The following is an 18,660-nucleotide window of genomic DNA, read 5'->3' as shown; positions in this document are numbered from 1 at the left end:
AGCAGAGGAACAGTCCAGCAGAGGAACAGTCTAGCAGAGGAACAGTCTAGCAGAGGAACAGTCTAGCAGAGGAACAGTCTAGTAGAGGAACAGTCTAGTAGAGGAACAGTCTAGCAGAGGAACAGTCCAGTAGAGGAACAGTCCAGTAGAGGAACAGTAAAACGCTTCATCTCCAACATCAGCTTTCACACAATTAATCCCCAAAGCTGTGAAATCCTTCGGCCCTTGAACGCACCGTCTGGACAAAGTCTCTTCCTCCTTCCTCCAGATCCTCCCCCTCTCCACCCAGTGGGGGCTGTACACACTGTACACAATGTACACAATGTACACACTGTACAGACTGTATATGACGTACACACTGTACACACTGCACACTGTACACAATGTACACACTGTACACAATGTACAGACTGTATACGACGTACACACTGTACACACTGCACACTGTACACAATGTACACATTATACACACTGTACACACTGTACACGATGTACACACTGTACACGATGTACACACTGTACACAATGTACACACTACACATTATACACACTGTACACGATGTACACGATGTACTTTCTAACAGCATTTTGGCGTTGGAGCGGTGTGAGGCGCCGTCTGGCGCCGATGTGATGAAGTGATGGCGTTGACTCAGAGCAGCGATAACGGCGCCCGCCACGCGCCGCTGACCTTTGTTAGGGTTAGGGTTAGGGTTAGAGTTAGGGTTAGAGTTAGAGTTAGGGTTCGGCTGACCTTTAATAGGGTTAGGGTTAGAGTTAGGGTTAGGGTTAGGGTTAGGGTTAGAGTTAGGGTTCGGCTGACCTTTAATAGGGTTAGGGTTAGAGTTAGGGTTAGGGTTAGGGTTAGAGTTAGAGTTAGGGTTCGGCTGACCTTTAATAGGGTTAGGGTTAGAGTTAGAGTTAGAGTTAGGGTTCGGCTGACCTTTAATAGGGTTAGGGTTAGGGTTAGAGTTAGAGTTAGGGTTCGGCTGACCTTTAATAGGGTTAGGGTTAGAGTTAGGGTTAGGGTTAGGGTTAGAGTTAGAGTTAGGGTTAGAGTTAGGGTTAGGGTTAGAGTTAGGGTTCGGCTGACCTTTAATAGGGTTAGGGTTAGGGTTAGAGTTAGGGTTAGGGTTAGAGTTAGGGTTCGGGTTCGGGTTAGGGTTAGGGTTAGGGTTAGGGTTAGGGTTAGGGTTAGGGTTCGGCTGACCTTTAATAGGGTTAGGGTTAGAGTTAGGGTTAGGGTTAGGGTTAGGGTTAGGGTTATGATGACATTTACTGGCTTGTTTACGGGAACGTCTTTTTTTGTTTCCCCAAATAAACACACACGTGTTCATCAGTGTGTGTGTGTGTGTGTGTGTGTGTGTGTCACGCCACGATCAGCTGATCGTTATTCTGCATCATGTAATCCCAGTTAAGCACAGCTGATGTCACTGTCTTTGTTTTACCCGTTGCCATGGAGACCATTCACTTCAACTCCAGGCACCAGATTTTAGCTTAACGATCATGTTGCTAACCTCACAATTATATATAATCGGAGTAAATTACACAAAATCACAGCAGATTATCTGGACGGCCGTCAGATGGAAGACCAGAAATTCAAGCAGTTTCAGGTGTAAAAAACCTGGTTAGATTAGAAAGTGATGCTTGTCTGCACACGCACGCACGCACGCACGCCCACACGCACGCCCACACGCACGCACGCACGCACGCACGCACGCACGCCCACACACACGCCCACACGCACGCACGCACGCACGCACGCACGCACGCACGCACGCACGCCCACACGCACGCACGCACGCACGCACGCCCACACGCACGCACGCACGCACGCCCACACGCACGCCCACACGCACGCACGCACGCACGCACGCACGCACGCACGCACGCACGCACGCACACACACACACACACACACACACCTACTGGTCACTAATCAACCTTAAACTGGGGAGCAGATCTGAAGCCATGACGGGGGGAGGAAGATTCTTATTTGTTTCCCTCATTTCAATCTTTTCTTTCCAGATGTGAATCTGAAATGTGAAGAATGTAAAGTCTGAAAATTCATTTGTTCACTTTGATCATTTAGTGTATTTTCTTATTGGGGGGGAGAATTCATGTTTTTCAGGAATTGGGCCGGGGGGCTAAACCTCGGACTCCACTGAATGTCTGATCATAAAGAGGAAAAAGTTGTTTATTGTTAATGAAAATATACTGTACATGAATATGCATGTTTGTAATCTGTAATTTGATCGATGAAATGGTAAAAGTTGGTTACTGATAACTCCTAAATATGAGTTAGAGGCAGTGAGTTAAAAAGACGATGGCTCTGCAAGGAACCAACGGATATCAGTAATCTCAACCCTCCAGGATATGGTACGCATGACTTTAAGTTTATAAGCATCATGTTCTGCTAAATTCACTTCCTAAAGGTTCTCCAGCAGGACTACTCGTCCCCATACCTGGACTGACGTCCCAGAAGTGAAGACAGTCTGTCCTCTCTGTCCCTGGCTTGTTTCAGGTTTTAAAAAGTGTGTTGCTCCAACCAGCCAATCAGAATCAAACCCTATATAGTGTCATCGGGGGTTTAGCCAATCCCAATCAAGGTAGGCCCTCCCTTTGACTCCTCCCACAATTAGGCAGCTCTGCTCTGGCACATGGCACCACCAGAGGAAGTACTTCCTCCTCTTCCCAAGATGGGCATGTGTGGGCGGAGCCAGTCCAGCTCACACAGACACAGCAGATTCTGAATGCAGCTCCTATGAGCCACCATTTTATATATATGTATATCTGTTAATGTTTTATATTTGTATTTTTTTAGTTACGGGTAAAAATGTAAACTTTTGCATCAGATGTGCAGATTGAAGATGAGATCATTCTTAGATATCGTTTTTATCTTAATATTATTTGATGAAATGAAGACGGATGTGAAGCAGCCGGACAAAAGGACAGTATGTGACTCTGTCCTCCTGTGAGAGACGAGGAGGGAACTCTTCCTGTCAAACGATCGGAGACAGTGGAGTTCAGTGGAGTTCAGTGGAGTTCAGTGGAGTTCAGTGGAGTTCAGTGGAGTTCAGTGGAGTTCAGTGGATAGCGGCTCCCTCTTGTGGCCCTGCAGGAGTTTGCGGTGCTGACCAAAGAGCTGAACCTGTGCCGGGAGCAGCTGCTGGAGCGCGAGGAGGAGATCGCCGAGCTGAAGGCGGAGAGGAACAACACGCGGGTCAGTCCGTCCACTCAGCTGTCTCTTTAGCCTCACAGCACCCAGACCTCTTGTCTTTGGCCTCATGTTGAACGCCGTGTGTCTCCAGCTGCTGCTGGAGCATCTGGAGTGCCTGGTGTCTCGCCACGAGCGCAGCCTGAGGATGACGGTGGTGAAGAGGCAGGCCCAGTCTCCGGCCGGAGTGTCCAGCGAGGTGGAGGTCCTGAAGGCCCTCAAGTCTCTGTTCGAGCACCACAAGGCTCTGGACGAGAAGGTCCGGGAGCGGCTGCGCGTGGCTCTGGAGCGAGTGGCGGCGCTGGAGGAGGAGCTGCAGTCCTCCAATCAGGAGGTGAGCTGTCGAATCTTCAGTTTCTACAGGTTTCAATCCAGAGGACATTACAGCTTCACCATTCTCTCCTGTGTTGCCAGGTTGTGTCCTTAAGGGATCAAATCAAGCGACGGCAGCAAGGACTGGACAACGGCAAAGAGGTGAGGAGATGAGCTCTAAAAAAAAGTTAGATTCAACTACCAACTTCATCACGTTTCTGTCGTATATATGCAGAAATGACACCAGGGGCTCAGGGGCTCAGGGGTTCAGGGGCTCAGGGGTTCAGGGGTATAGGGGCTCAGGGACTCAGGGGTTCAGGGACTCAGGGGCTCAGGGGTTCAGGGGTTCAGGGGCTCAGGGGTTCAGGGGTTCAGGGGTTCAGGACTGCCCCTTCCTGAGGAAACCTGACCAACTTCGACAATATGAACTCGTCTTCATTCCTTTTCCCATTCGCTCAATAAGCTGAGACGAATTGAGGACATTAAAGTAATTGACTATATATTCTTATAAGAAGGAGAGTTGGTGTGTTATGATAGTGTTAATGCAATAAATCAATAATGTTGACAGTTTTTCATTCATCTTCTTCTCCACAGAGCTCACTGATATAAAAAGCCCCAAGCAGAGTTTAAAGTTTAAAGTTAAAACACAATGATAATGCAGCTATATGCAGTCGATCAGCAGCTCTCAAGTCACTCGTTATTTGTAGTTTATCCTGAATTGTGTTGAATAAGCACCTCTTCTACTTCTGTCTCACTTTGGGCCTTTATTAGCTGTTTGATGGACACAAATCCTGCTCAAGGTGCTAAAATACTCTAAATCCTAACGCATGAAAAGCAGCATTAAGATGAATATGGACACATGAAGACACGTTACTGAGGTAGATCGTTAGGGTTTTTAAGAAATACATTAACTGCTATTTAGTGTGTGTGTGTGTGTGTGTGTGTGTGTGTGTGTGTGTGTGTGTGTGTGTGTGTGTGTGTGTGTGTTTCAGATTGGACTGACACTTTTATTCCCAATGGAAGTAGATCATTGGATGAAGGATGAAGCTTGTAGTTAATAGCGTCACACTGAGACGACGGACGTAGAAACTAAAGTCTCAGATTTGCACTTCTGAGCCACAGAGAAGAACCTGATCTGATTTGATCTGATCTGATCTGATCTGACTTGATCTGATTTGATCTGATTTGATCTGATTTGATCTGATTTGATCTGACTTGATCTGATTTGATCTGATTTGATCTGATTTGATCTGACTTGATCTGATTTGATCTGATTTGATCTGACTTGATCTGATTTGATCTGATTTGATCTGATTTGATCTGATTTGATTTGATCTGATCTGATCTGATTTGATTTGATCTGATCTGATTTGATCTGATTTGATCTAATCTGATCTGATCTGACTTGATCTGATTTGATCTGATTTGATCTGATCTGATCTGATCTGACTTAATCTGATTTGATCTGATTTGATCTGATCTGATTTGATTTGATTTGATCTGATCTGATCTGATCTGATCTGATCTGATCTGACTTGATCTGATTTGATCTGATTTGATCTGATCTGATTTGATCTGATTTGATTTGATCTGATTTGATCTGACTTGATCTGATTTGATCTGATCTGATTTGATCTGATTTGACTTGATCTGATTTGATCTGATTTGATCTGATGTCATTTCCTTTCTTTCTGACCCTGCATGGGAGCGTAGTTTGACCAGTTGATCAGTATCCCCTGGTTTGATGGATTAGTGTATCATCACGTTTCTTGATAATATTCCCTGGAGGAGTCCAGTCCAGCTCGTCCAGCTCCCTGATAATCACAGTGAATCTCTGTCTGCTCGCTCAGCGGCTTCCTAACGGACCCTCCTCCATCCTGGATGACGGTGAGATGGACCGGCAGCGCGAGGGTGAGATCGAGCGTCAGCGGTCGGAGCTGGGGCAGCTGAAAGAGAGACTGGCCCTCATGTGCCGACAGGTACGGGATTCAGAACCGCTCCGACGGGCCACAACTAACTACAACACCCACAACCATGTGAGCTGGCCTCACGCTCTGCCTGCATGTCAGGTCGGGGAGATCGAGGAGCAGCTGACGTCCGCCAGGAGGGAGCTGGCCCGATCGGAGGAGGCCAACCAGAAACTTCAGAGGGACGTGAAGGAGGTGAGACTCACCAAATCCAGGTGAGGTGATGTGTCCGGCAGCATGGGAACATTCAAAGACCTCGACGTTGATGTTAGAAGCAGAAAAATGGAGAAGCACAGGCATTTGACAGGATGAGAACGGCTCCAGAACTGAAGCTCTGGTTCTGGTAAAGAAGAGCTGCTGGTTCCTACAGATCAGGGCTGACTGACAGAAAGCCCACCAGAGGCTCCAGTCCCCCCCCCCCCCCCCCCCCCCCCCCCCCCCCCTGGTAAATTGCCCCTCTGGTCTGGTAAAGTCCTCATGTCTCTGAACTCTGCCAGGCTCTCTGTCAAAGAGAAGATATGGAGGAGAGAATCACCACACTGGAGCGCAGGTTGGTGTGTTTCTTCTTCTTCTTCCTTCCTCAGGAATGTTCCCCCCTCACGGCTGCCGTGTTCTGGTTCTGCAGGTACCTGAGCGCCCAGAGGGAGGCCAAGTCTCTCCATGACACTAAAGACAAGCTGGAGAACGAGTTGGCCAGCAAGGAGTCTCTCCACAGACAGGTGAGGCCCAGCTGCTTTTCATCCTCCTGTGTGTCTCTGGAGCTGATTGGCAGCTTGGCTGCGTTCTGGCTTTGGCGTGCCATCAGTTCACCCCCCCACAGCTTTAATCATGTCTGCTGCCCTCGGCGGTCTTCGCTCCCAGTTTCACCTCCACTCCCTCTGTTCCCGTCTTCCTGCAGAGCGAGGAGAAGAACCGGCAGCTTCAGGAGCGGCTGGATGATGCCAAACAGAAGCTGCAGCAAACGCTGCAGAGGGCCGAGACGCTGCCTGAGATCGAGGCGCAGCTCGCCCAGAGAGTGGCAGCCCTCAACAAGGTGTGTGTGTGTGTGTGTGTGTGTGTGTGTGTGTGTGTGTGTGTGTGTGTGTGTGTGTGTGTGTGTGTGTGTGTGTGTGTGTGTGTGTGTGTGTGTGTGTGTGTGTGTGTGTGTGTGTGTGTGTGTGTGTGTGTGTGTGTGTGTGTGTAGGACTGAAAACCACCAACCTAATCAGGAACATCAGTGCAATCGTTGCGTTTCGACGTCAGTGCTACATAATGACTGTAAGTCTGCAGGACATGACAGGGAGCCAGTCAGTCCAACATTAGAGGCTCTAATCTGCCAAACCACCAAGACAATTGTAAGAATTTCAAACTAAGCATTGATTTTTAAGCAGATTTCTTTCGAGTAGCGACACAACAGGACACTGAGAGCCGAGCTGAGATGTCACTGATGCTATCATAAAGGATAACTACCTGCTTGCTGTCAGCGCAGCCTTAAAGACACCTGTCAGGGTGGAAAAACACCCAGAATGCAACAGCTGAAGGAGAAGTTTTATAGGACATTTCATTGTGTGACCAGGAAGTTTCATTAGAATTGGCTTTAGGTTGAGATTGGAGTCATTTTCAGTAGTAATTGTTTTCCTGACGTGTACTCTGAGCCACAACAAAGAAAAAGGTTATAGTTTCAATTTAAAGCTCATTATGGCAGCATGTCCTATTTAAAAACTGTAACGTCCCTGAGAGCTTGAAAACGTTGATGTGTGCGAGTACATTCTGGGTTATATGTTGAGTTGGGACATCAGACAGTTTGTCCACTGATCCACGGGGACATGTGACATTGTCGGGACCTATGGAGAAAATCATGAACTATATTCAGACGAAGACGTGTGTTAGGGTCAGACTGAGGAGAGCTTCAGGTTAGACAGTTTCAGCTGAGTTCAGAGCAGGAATGTCCCCGGAAGGCATGAAAACTGAGTGTGTGTGTTTCTCTGGAACCGGGGCCCTGCTGCTGGAGCACGGTTCAGTCATTTGACTGGGTCAGTTTTGACATACCAAAACAAAAATAGCATCATTTTCACACAACCTGCAGAAATATTTGCGTGCATGTGCACACCTCCGTGCACCTCAGACATGCATTTATGTGTGTGTCGGTAATGGAGGCAGGTGCAAACATGACAACACGTTGTATGTACACCGATCTGAGTGCGTTCACGTGTGAGCAAAATAAAACACGACATGTCAAACGGCAGAGGAAACTATTTTTTAAGTAGCCGTGCCAGTAATTCACAAGCAAAACAATGTGAGATGAAAGCTCCGAGGCAGCGCAGCTATTTGATCCTTGGGCGCTCGACACGTCAAGAACTGTACGCTGCACAAACGCTTCATGTCTCACTGATTTAATTGCACATATGTTAACCTGGAGCGTTCCTGTAAACACAATCTCCACTCATGCCAAGAAGAGTTTGCACTACATTGCCTCTCCTGGCATTAAGCAAACCTCCTAAGTGGTTGCAGTCCCTGGAACATGCTGGAACAAGGACGGCTTCTGTGCAGGAATATAATTAACCTCCTTTAAGAAGCAGGTAAACAAACTTTCCTGTTGCACTCTGATCTGCACAGGCACGTAACTAATTGGTGGACTGGGTCAACAAGCCGTTTCCTCCTGTTAATTTGTATTAGTGTTGCAGAGCGCTCTGACTCCTCCCCCTCCCATCACCCAGGCAGAAGAGCGTCATGGGAACTTTGAGGAGCGACTGCGACAGATGGAGGCGCAACTGGAGGAGAAGAACCAGGAGCTCCAAAGAGTGAGTCACACTCTCGTTCCCGTCTCCTGTTCGCTTCCTCCATTTTTCATCCGACCACATCCACCACCCTCCTTTTGTCGCACATCACAAAGGCACACTCATTTTCTAAACCTTCTATTGGACCGTTTAGATCCAAATCTTTATGGCAGCCCAGCAGAATGCTTGTTATTAACTTCATTCACTCCTTCCTCTCCTCCATCCCCCTTTCTCCCATTCACCCCCACTGCACAATTGCACAATTTAAAAAAAGAAATAGAAGAAGAAATATCTCTCTTACTCACGTTGCTCTCTCTCTCTCTCTCTCTCTCTCTCTCTCTCTCTCTCTCTCTCTCTCTCTCTCTCTCTCTCTCTCTCTCTCTCTCTCTCTCTCTCTCTCTCTCTCCCTCCCTCAGGCGAGGCAGAGGGAGAGGATGAACGACGAACACAACAAGCGTCTCTCCGACACGGTGGACAAGCTGCTGTCGGAGTCTAACGAGAGGCTGCAGCTCCATCTGAAGGAGAGGATGGCCGCCCTGGAAGAAAAGGTGACCCCACCCGCCCAGCCAAAGCCAAGATCCACAACAGCCTGGTTCCTTGATGTAAAACGGTAGAGCGAGAGCCTGAAGGTTGACCTCCTTCAGCTGGGTCCTCGCCCTCCAGCAGCTGACCAGGTCCTGAAAACAGGAGGCCGACGGGTCCATGAATCAGTCCACTCACATTTATTTTACTATTTATTTTAGAGGAAAATGATTCTTTTTCTGGGTGAAACCATATAAAGTCAATTATCCTTCAGAATATCAGTTTATAAAGCAAAAAGTAGAAAAACAATAAAGATCCTCCCAGTCCTGTCCTGGAGAGCTCCTGTCCTGCTCTCGATGTTTTCCCTGCCTCCACATCTCTAAACCACATGATTAGAACATCCCCAACACCCCGAGGAAGGCCAATAGGGCGGCCTGAGGGGGCGGAGCAATGATCACCATGAACTTCTACACATTCTCTCACATTCCAGCCGCCAAGTCTCTTATTGGGATTTCATGTGACGGACCAGCACAACGTGAAGAGGAAGGAAAGGCATTCATGGTTTTCACATTTCAGTCAGGAGATGTAGAACCAGCTGGTAGAACCAGAGGAACCCACTGAGGAACCCCTCAGCACGCTGCACTAATCACTTTTTAACCGAGAAACTCATTCTGACTACGTCTTCTTCAGCATTTCTGAGTGAACAGATATCGTTTTCAGATTGTTGCCGTGGAAACATGAAGCGTCACTCTGAACCCCCCCCCCCCCAAAAAAAAAAACCCCACCTATGATGATTTGTGATTGTCGGAGAACCTGGTGAGATGGAAATGTGAAACTGAGGTGTAAAAAAAGAGAAGAAAAAACCTGAAGCGTCCCTCTGAGGCCCCGCCCACACGCCGCTGCCGTTTCATGTCAACATGGTTTCTGTGACATTATTTTAATTCTTTGCAGACTTCTTTTTATTTGCACTATCTTGATTAACTATAGTTTGTCATAAACGGCTCAATTACCACTAAAGTTACTCCTGAATGAAAAGCTGTCGCCCATCTGGATATAATCCCAGTCTGACCCTCCTGCTTGGTTCTCTGCAGAACGCCTTGTCAGAGGAACTCTCCAACATGAAGAAACTCCAGGATGATCTCCTGGCAAACAAGGTAGCCTCACCTTCTGCTCTTCATGCCTCACCTCGGCCTCACCTCTGCCAGCTGACAAGCTCTCTGTGTTATCGCTTCTCCTCCACCAGGACCAGCTGATAGCTGAGCTGGAGAGGATTCAGCTGGAGCTGGACCAGCTGAGGGCCCGGCCCGGCGGCTCCTACTCCAGGTGGCTCTGTTTAGTCCAGCTCAGGAGGCCTGGGCTGCTCCTGTCATGTCCAACATCACACACACACACACACACACACACACACACACACACACACACACACACACACACACACACACACACACACACACACACACACACTAATATGATGAATCCCACACGCATCATTGTTTTCACCAGTTTAGCTGCATACAAACAATAATAATTACATAACAACACAAATCAGATTAAGGATTGATAATTGATGAACATATTAATCCTGCGGCTTAAAGAACAACGAGGTTAAGTTCTGGATTTTTACAGTTTTTCGAGCTTCATGCCACCAATACATGGGTGATGCGTTCAGGTGCATCACGTAACTCCGATCTTTCTTTGTTTTCTTTTTTAAATTTGGTGGGTGCAGCTTATATTCAAGTGCAGTCAATAGTCCAGAAAGTACGGTATGTCATAATTACTCTTGTGTCTTGGCCGGTCGCAGTCGCTCTCTGCCGGGCAGCGCTCTGGAGCTCAGGTATTCCCACGGAGGCGGGTCCCTCCCTGTAGGCTCCACTACTCACCTGGACCCCTTCGGCACCGCGACCGCTGGAGGCGTGGTCAGACGGAGTCACCGCGCCCGCTGGAGCTCCGCCCGCGAGGATTCCACCAAGGTGAGTGTTTGCACCATTTAGGCCTCGTTGACATGTCTTCACTTCAGAAAAGTTTCACATTTATGTGGAAACATTTTGAAAAACAATGTCGAAAAAAAAAAAAATATATATATATATATATATATATATATATATATATATATTCCTGTTTGGCTAATAGTGGGTGATGCTGTTTGTTTCTGTAAAGAAACCACACACATGCACGTAGAGAACAAGACGCTATAAACAGTGATGTAAACGGACACCAAAGAAATACAAAAGTTTTCTGTTTTTTATTTCTGAACTTTACGACTTAGTTTTCCGTTGGTGTGGATTCAGTGCAGGGAGAGCCAGCGTAACGGGGGGGGGGACATGTGGCAGGAGGAAGAGCAGGAATGAATAAATCAGAGTTCTTCAATCTGCCGTGCCGCTCTATGAACTCACATCTGAACTGGAGATCTAGAGTGTCAAAACCATTTTAGTTCAGGATCACGTCCAGTCAGCTTTTATTCTGAAAAAGTGCCCTAATAACTTTTAAACTGTGAAGTTTGTATTTGTTGTGGCGCAGAGTATACGAGACGGAAATGTTGCTATTTTTACAAAAGCTAAAGAATTAAGATAGAAAATGACGACAATCTCAACAAGCATCCAATTGGAAGGAAACCTTTTGGTGTAAAATCCAGAAGAAAAGTTCAATAAACTTCTCTGGCTGTTGCATTATGGGGGTTTTTACAAACTTTCATGGCAGCGTGACTGATATCTCAGCTGGGGTCTGGGGATTCGGTTGTTTCCGCTCCATCCCGGGTTTCTACAGATAAATTCTACCAAGAAAAGCTTCTGTGTGTCAAACAACCTCGTTCCACAAACTGTTGACTTGAACGACTCGGAGCGCCGCTTCGTGGTTTCAGGCTGATGGAAGCGAGCGAAGCCTGCAGGTATTTGGCCACAAACCAAATTATAATTTTGACAAGTTGTCAGAATTCATCCTGAGGAAATGTTTCTGTAGTTTTCGAGGCGATCCATCCAGCAGCTGTCAGGACGGCTCCGTCTCGTCTCCGCCGGGTTCAGGCTTTCCTCACGTCTGAAGTCCAACTTGAAAGATCCCAACAAACCAAGAAATAACATATTTATGAGGCGGAAATTATTAAATATCAGCGATGAAATTAAATAATAAAATAAATAATCACATTCATAAATCTCAAAATAAAAATGATCAGCTTTTAAATAAATGAAATAACCCAAAACAAGAACAGGAACAGAACCACAAACCGAGAGTGTTGGTGTTCACTGTGCTTGTGAAGAATTCAATCGATTTAATTAAGAAGAAAACAAACAAAAATATTAATATCTAACCCTAACCCTAACCCCAACCCTATAAAAAATCTAACCCTAACCCTAGCCCCCTAACCCCTACCCCTACCCCTACCCCTAACCCTATAAAAAATCTAACCCTAACACTAACCTCCTAACCCTAACCCTTACGCTAACCCTAGCCCCCCAACCCTAACCCCTAACCCTAACCCTAACCCTAACCCCTACCCCCTATCCCCTACCCCCTAACCCCCTAACCCTAACCCCCAACCCTAACCCCCTAACCCTAGCCCCATAACCCTAACCCCCAACCCTAACCCTTACCCTAACCCTAGCCCCCTAACCCCCTAACCCCAACCCCCAACCCTAACCCCCTAACCCTAACCCCCAACCCTAACCCTTACCCTAACACTAACCCCCTAACCCTAGCCCCCTAACCCTAACCCCTAACCCTACCCCCTATCCCCTAACCCCCAACCCCCAACCCTAACCCCCTAACCCTAACCCCCAACCCTAACCCCCTAACCCTAACCCCCTAACCCTAGCCCCCTAACCCTAACCCCCAACCCTAACCCCTAACCCTAACCCCCAACCCTAACCCCCTAACCCTAACCCCCAACCCTAACCCCCTAACCCTAGCCCCCTAACCCCCTAACCCTAACCCCCAACCCCCTAACCCTAACCCCTAACCCTAACCCCCAACCCTAACACCCTAACCCTAACCCCCAACCCTAACCCCCTAACCCTAACCCCCAACCCTAACCCCCTAACCCTAAGACACTGAACTGCCTCCATTGGCGTGACAGCGCCTTGCGCCTTGCGCCTCCAGTGGTGTGTGAATGTGATGCACCATGTGAGGCGCTTTGGGGTGAGTTAATTTACCTCAAATCAATAAATATCATTAATATAATATATCAAGTTCAAAAGTATTTTATGGATCAGAAAATATCAGCTTTAACAATCAAAAGAAAACAGAAACTAAACGTATGGGATACAACTAAAATATAATATCAGGATTTCAAAGTAAAGACAGTAAAATAATAGTTTAAAACTCAAATCAGTGATTAAACACTTAAATGTTTCCAGTTTTTAAAGGACGAGTACAAGTACTACCCTTTAGTTCCTCAATACCGAGTACTGATCTGAGTACTTACTGATACCATGAAGCCTGATCCATACAAAACTGATGTTTGTGAAATCTGCTTTATAAAGAGGATTTCACTGATTCCTGTTGAAACCTGATGGAACCTTATTGAGGATCACCGGGATTCTTCCCTCCTCCCTACAGTACCCGGACTGGGAGAGCGGGGCTCTGCTGGGGACCGGGTACGAGCCCGGCATGGACATGGGCTGCTCCGACGACGAGGACGACGGCGAGCCTCGCTTCGGCTCCGAGCTGCTGTCGCCCAGCGGACAGACGGACGTGCAGACCCTGGCCATCATGCTGCAGGAACAGCTGGAGGCCATCAACAAGGAGATCAAGTGAGGGGGGGTCTGGGCCACAGCGCCCTCTACTGCTGCCTCAAGATAAAACATCTGCACCTCGGAGAGAAACTGGCTCAACGACTCTACCTGCTCTACCTGTACCTGCTCCACCTAATCCACATGCTCCACCCGCTCTACATGCTCTCCCTGCTCTACCTGTACCTGCTCCACCTACTCCACATGCTCCACCCGCTCTACATGCTCTCCCTGCTCTACCTGTACCTGCTCCACCTACTCCACATGCTCCACCCGCTCTACATGCTCTCCCTGCTCTACTTGCCCTACCTGCTCGACCTGTACTTGCTCCACGTACTTTACATGCTCTACCTGCTCTACCTGCTCCACCTACTCTACATGCTCCACCTACTCCACATGCTCCACCCGCTCTACATGCTCTCCCTGCTCTACCTGCTTTACCTGTACCTGCTCCACCTACTTTACATGCTCTACTTGCTCTACCTGCTCCACCTACTCTACCTATACTTGCTCCACCTACTCTACCTGCTCTACTTGCTCCACATGCAGTACCTGCTCCACCTGCTCCACCTGCTCCAGATCAATCTCAGGTTGTAGGATCAGTCACACTTTTGTAGGCTGGCGCAGTTCAACATTACTACCAAGCAAGTAGGAGAAAGAAAATACACGTAAATGTAAACGTAGTGATTTTGAACCTCGTAGAGAAGAAGGTGAAACACAGAGACTCTCTTTGTAACCTAGTCTGACCCTCTAAACTCTGTTCATCGTCTTCAGTTCTTTGTTCTGAGATCATCAGCGAGTTCTGAATCATAGAATTGACAGAAAGAGCTCCGTGGTCTTCGTGGCGAGCTGCTCGCTGTGAGACCTTCATGTTATTTAGAAGCACGTCCAAATGAGGATTTGCTCTTCAGTGGTATATCAGCGTGAGGTGAGGAGATCTTCATGGTTGATAAAGAAATGAGGATTTATTGAATCTGGATGGTTTGTGCTGATCAGTTTGATTGATTGGGTTTGATGAGGACACTGATGTGACAGAACCTCCTCGTCTCCACAGGTTGATCCAGGAGGAGAAGGAGAACACGGAGTTGCGGGCGGAGGAGATCGAGAGCCGGGTCAGCGTGGCTCTGGACAGCCCGCCCATCCCCCCCTCCTCCCTGGGAAGAGACGCCACGGGGCGGGGCTTCATCCCGTCGTCCATCACGTCCTCCACGCTGGCCTCGCCGTCTCCCCCGAGCTCCGGACACTCCACCCCTCGCCTGCCTCACTCTCCGGCCCGCGAGACTGACCGACAGGTACCGCTGCAGCAGCGACTCCACTGTCCCACAGTTTGTGAAGTTTGCAGCCGTACGGGAGCGGGTGGATGGCTAACCCCTGCCCGGGGCAATAAAAGGTGCAGTCGGCTGAGAGCAAGCCGACGCTGGCGGCTTCTCGGGGCGACAGCGTTGAGGTGGGAGTTCAGGACAGAATAGCAGGAATGTTTCTAAACCAAAGAAACAACAACATGCGTCCGGTCCAGAGGCTCTTTACTCTCGGGTCTCTTTATGCTCCATGTGGAGGAAAAGCTTCCTGCATTTTGTTACTAATGCTGACAAACACAAACTACCACCACTTAGCCATTAGCCTTAGCGCCAGTCCTGCTCTCACCATCATGCTTATCTCTGACCTCCTCCTCCTCTCTCAAGAAGAACTCTTCTTGGCTCCAGTCTGATGTACTGAGTCCAACACTTTGGATGTTTGGAATCTAAAAGCCTTTGAGGTACATTTATGTATTTCTGTGTGTAAAGCGTGTGGATGAGCCTTCAAGAGCCGGAACCAACAGATTCACTCACTTTTTGCTGCGCTAGTTGAATTTAGGATTTAGAAATACATAAAAGATTAGGATAGGAAGGGACAGAGTGAGACAGGAGGGGGACAACACATTGCAGAGACGCCACAACTTACCGTTATGTCGGGGTGAAAAATCTGTGTCAGCGGCCTAAACCTGCAGCAGCTCAACTTAGTAAATAGTCCAGGTGACCTGAGCTGCAACTTTAAGTTTGATTCTGATCTTAAACTGTGACGACGTCCCAAACTGAAGCTCAGATCTTAAAAACGTCTTCTGAGGTTCCAGCTGGAGTCTGACGGGCTATGATATAGAGTATTTGTATGAGAAAAACTGTTAAAATCCCCAAATATGAGAAATTCATCTTCCACTAATTCTGCTGATCGTCACAACTGATGACTTTTTCAGTTACTTATTTAAACTCTAATTAAAAAGTAACTAGTTACATTGGATTTAACTGCTTCAAAGCTCTCCCAAATAATGTGGTCAAGTCAGTATTATTGCATCAATTTGAGCTTATGATTATTTAAGGTAGCAGATAATGTTGATTCTTGGTAAACTATTCACTTTACAGTAACATGTAGTTCTATAAAGTACTTTACATTGATAAAAATACAATAAAAAGTAGCTTGCAGTCAAAAAAAAAAGGGACTAAAAACACAGAAAACAAAACAATAAATAAATATAACTGCATGAAAATAGAAACACATGGAAATAAAAGAGCTCTCCTCCAGGAAACATTGAGCACAGCCATCTGCTAATGCTAAAGCTGCTAATGCTAAAGCTCACAGAGGCATCAGCAGTGTGACGTTACTGTTTGTCAGAACAACAAAGACGAGGAGCGCTCCCTGGCCCTGCTGGACTCCACGCCTCCTCCCACCCCCCGAGCGCTCCGACTGGACCGGATGACCCTCACTCATCCCGGCGCCCTGCTGGACGACCCGCGGGAGTTCCGCAGGTGAGTCCGCCTCGGGTCGGGGATACCATCAGCTCTGCTGGTCCAGATTGGACCGGACCATAATTTGGGTTCTTCTCTCAGGTTGCTGTTATATTTCTTTATTCAGCTCTTAAGAAAATACATTTTTGGTAAAAGTAGCGGTAATCTTGGCCAAACGAGTTTCTTTGGGACTGAATGTATAATAAAAATAATTGATGAAAAATCCAAACATGAACCATGAAATATAACTTCATGATTTTGCCGCAACTGTTGTGCCTCACACATTTTAGTTCATGTTCCACATTCAGCCTCATTTCATCCTGAGTGGGCTGGACCAGTAAAATAGTGCCTTAATAACCTTTACAGTAAAACTTTAAAGGTTTCTTCATTGTGGTTGCAGAGTATACGTAATGAAATATATGATGTATTTTCACAAAACGAAACAATTACGAGGGAAAATAACTACAATCTTAAGATTTTATCTTCTGGAGCAAAATACAGTGAAATGTCTAAAAAGCTTCTCCTGTTGCATTCTGGGAGTTTTTACAGACTCAGTCTGACACCATGGCTTTGAGGCTGATGCCAGTTTGTCATCTTTCATTGCAGCGTCACTGGAATGAAGAATGTTGTCAGAATTAGAGCCTTATTTTACAGTCATTGAGCCAAAAGCTTTAAATTTTAAAGCCATAAAACTCAGTGTCCCTCTGTTCTCTCTCTGTTCCCTCTGTTCCCTCTCTGTTCTCTCTCTGTTCCCTCTCTGTTCCCTCTCTGTTCCCTCTCTGTTCCCTCTCTGTTCCCTCTGTTCCCTCTCTGTTCTCTCTCTGTTCCCTCTCTGTTCCCTCTCTGTTCCCTCTCGGTTCCCTCTCTGTTCCCTCTCTGTTCCCTCTCTGTTCCCTCTCGGTTCCCTCCCTGTTCTCTCTCTGTTCCCTCTCTGTTCCCTCTCTGTTCCCTCTCTGTTCCCTCTCTTCCCTCCAGCCTATTGGCCGATGGCAGCAGCTCCAACAGCAGCCAGGATTCTCTCCACAAGTCCAGCAAGAAGAAAAGCATAAAGTCTTCCATCGGTCGGCTCTTTGGAAAGAAAGAAAAAGGCAGGATGGGCCAAGCCGGGCGGGAAGGATCAGCCTCACTGGGTAAACAGATGGAGGAGAAAGGAGGGATCAGCCTCACTGGGTAAACAGATGGAGGAGAAAGGAGGGATCAGCCTCACTGGGTAAACAGATGGAGGAGAAAGGAGGGATCAGCCTCACTGGGTAAACAGATGGAGGAGAAAGGAGGGATCAGCCTCACTGGGTAAACAGATGGAGGAGAAAGGAAGGATCAGCCTCACTGGGTAAACAGATGGAGGAGAAAGGGGGGATCAGCCTCACTGGGTAAACAGATGGAGGAGAAAGGAGGGATCAGATCAAAGGGTAAACAGATGGAGGAGAAAGGGGGGATCAGATCAAAGGGTAAACAGATGGAGGAGAAAAGAGGGATCAGATCAAAGGGTAAACAGATGGAGGAGAAAGGGGGGATCAGATCAAAGGGTAAATAGATGGAGGAGAAAAGAGGGATCAGATCAAAGGGTAAACCGATGGAGGAGAAAGGAGGGATCAGATCAAAGGGTAAACAGATGGAGGAGAAAGGAGGGATCAGGAAGGTATCAGAGCTGCTCCTGCCTCAGTCATTCATTCGCGGCTATAAGAGTTGTACTGCTAATGACCTTTGACCTGCTGTGTGTGGCAGCGTCAACGCCCTCTGAGGACCTGGCCTCTGGAGACCCCCTGGCCATGAACAAGACCGGGACTCTGGGTCCGGCTGATAAAGACCGCCGCAGCAAGAAGAAGTAGGTGACGGGTTCTGACTGTGCTGATTGGCTCAGTGGTGAAGTGGAGATCACTTTGTTCTCACAGGGGCTTTTCCACCGGAAAGAACCAGGTTCTAGTTCTGGTCCAGGACCAGACTGAGCACCAGTTCTTTGTCTTTCCACTGCCAAAGCCCCGGACTACCAGGGGCTAAGCTGGTGCTACGCTGGCCCCACTTCGTTGCTGGACCAGAGCGGAGCTAGATGGGGTCTGACGCGTCATCAGCTGGGGGCGGAGTTATCTCTGGAGTTATCTCTGGAGTTATCTCTGGAATTATTTCTGGAGTTATCGCTGGAGTTATCACTGGAGTTATTGCTGGAGTTATCACTGGAGTTATCGCTGGAGTTATCTCTGGAGTTATCGCTGGAGTTATTGCTGCTGGAGTTATTGCTGGAGTTATCACTGGAGTTATCGCTGGAGTTATCGCTGGAGTTGTCTCTGGAGTTATCGCTGGAGTTATTGCTGCTGGAGTTATTGCTGGAGTTATCGCTGGAGTTATCGCTGCTGGAGTTATTGCTGGAGTTATTGCTGGAGTTATTGCTGGAGTTATCACTGGAGTTATCGC

The 18,660-nt window shown here is 47.6% G+C and overlaps 1 protein-coding gene across 1 annotated transcript in view; it reads left to right on the top strand.

Moving 5' to 3' along the window:
- ppfia3 (PTPRF interacting protein alpha 3) overlaps window positions 1–18,660 on the top strand; it is a gene marked incomplete at its 5' end in the record, with an annotated part of 40,681 nt that overhangs the window by 3,407 nt on the left and 18,614 nt on the right. The window contains 18 exons of the mRNA XM_080487186.1: window positions 3,119–3,220; window positions 3,309–3,548; window positions 3,629–3,688; window positions 5,377–5,505; window positions 5,596–5,688; window positions 5,991–6,043; window positions 6,119–6,212; window positions 6,392–6,526; window positions 8,190–8,273; window positions 8,666–8,797; window positions 9,863–9,925; window positions 10,015–10,094; window positions 10,573–10,741; window positions 13,320–13,513; window positions 14,547–14,784; window positions 16,139–16,272; window positions 17,227–17,381; window positions 17,977–18,076. Coding sequence (XP_080343312.1) covers window positions 3,119–3,220; window positions 3,309–3,548; window positions 3,629–3,688; window positions 5,377–5,505; window positions 5,596–5,688; window positions 5,991–6,043; window positions 6,119–6,212; window positions 6,392–6,526; window positions 8,190–8,273; window positions 8,666–8,797; window positions 9,863–9,925; window positions 10,015–10,094; window positions 10,573–10,741; window positions 13,320–13,513; window positions 14,547–14,784; window positions 16,139–16,272; window positions 17,227–17,381; window positions 17,977–18,076 — 2,255 coding nt within the window. The remainder of the gene's footprint in view (window positions 1–3,118; window positions 3,221–3,308; window positions 3,549–3,628; window positions 3,689–5,376; window positions 5,506–5,595; window positions 5,689–5,990; window positions 6,044–6,118; window positions 6,213–6,391; window positions 6,527–8,189; window positions 8,274–8,665; window positions 8,798–9,862; window positions 9,926–10,014; window positions 10,095–10,572; window positions 10,742–13,319; window positions 13,514–14,546; window positions 14,785–16,138; window positions 16,273–17,226; window positions 17,382–17,976; window positions 18,077–18,660) is intronic.

Source organism: Lipophrys pholis (assembly GCF_963383615.2).
Source record: "Lipophrys pholis genome assembly, chromosome: 19".
Taxonomy (NCBI): domain Eukaryota; kingdom Metazoa; phylum Chordata; class Actinopteri; order Blenniiformes; family Blenniidae; genus Lipophrys; species Lipophrys pholis.
Note: the sequence above shows the minus strand (reverse complement) of the source record. Positions and strands in the feature narration are given on the sequence as shown.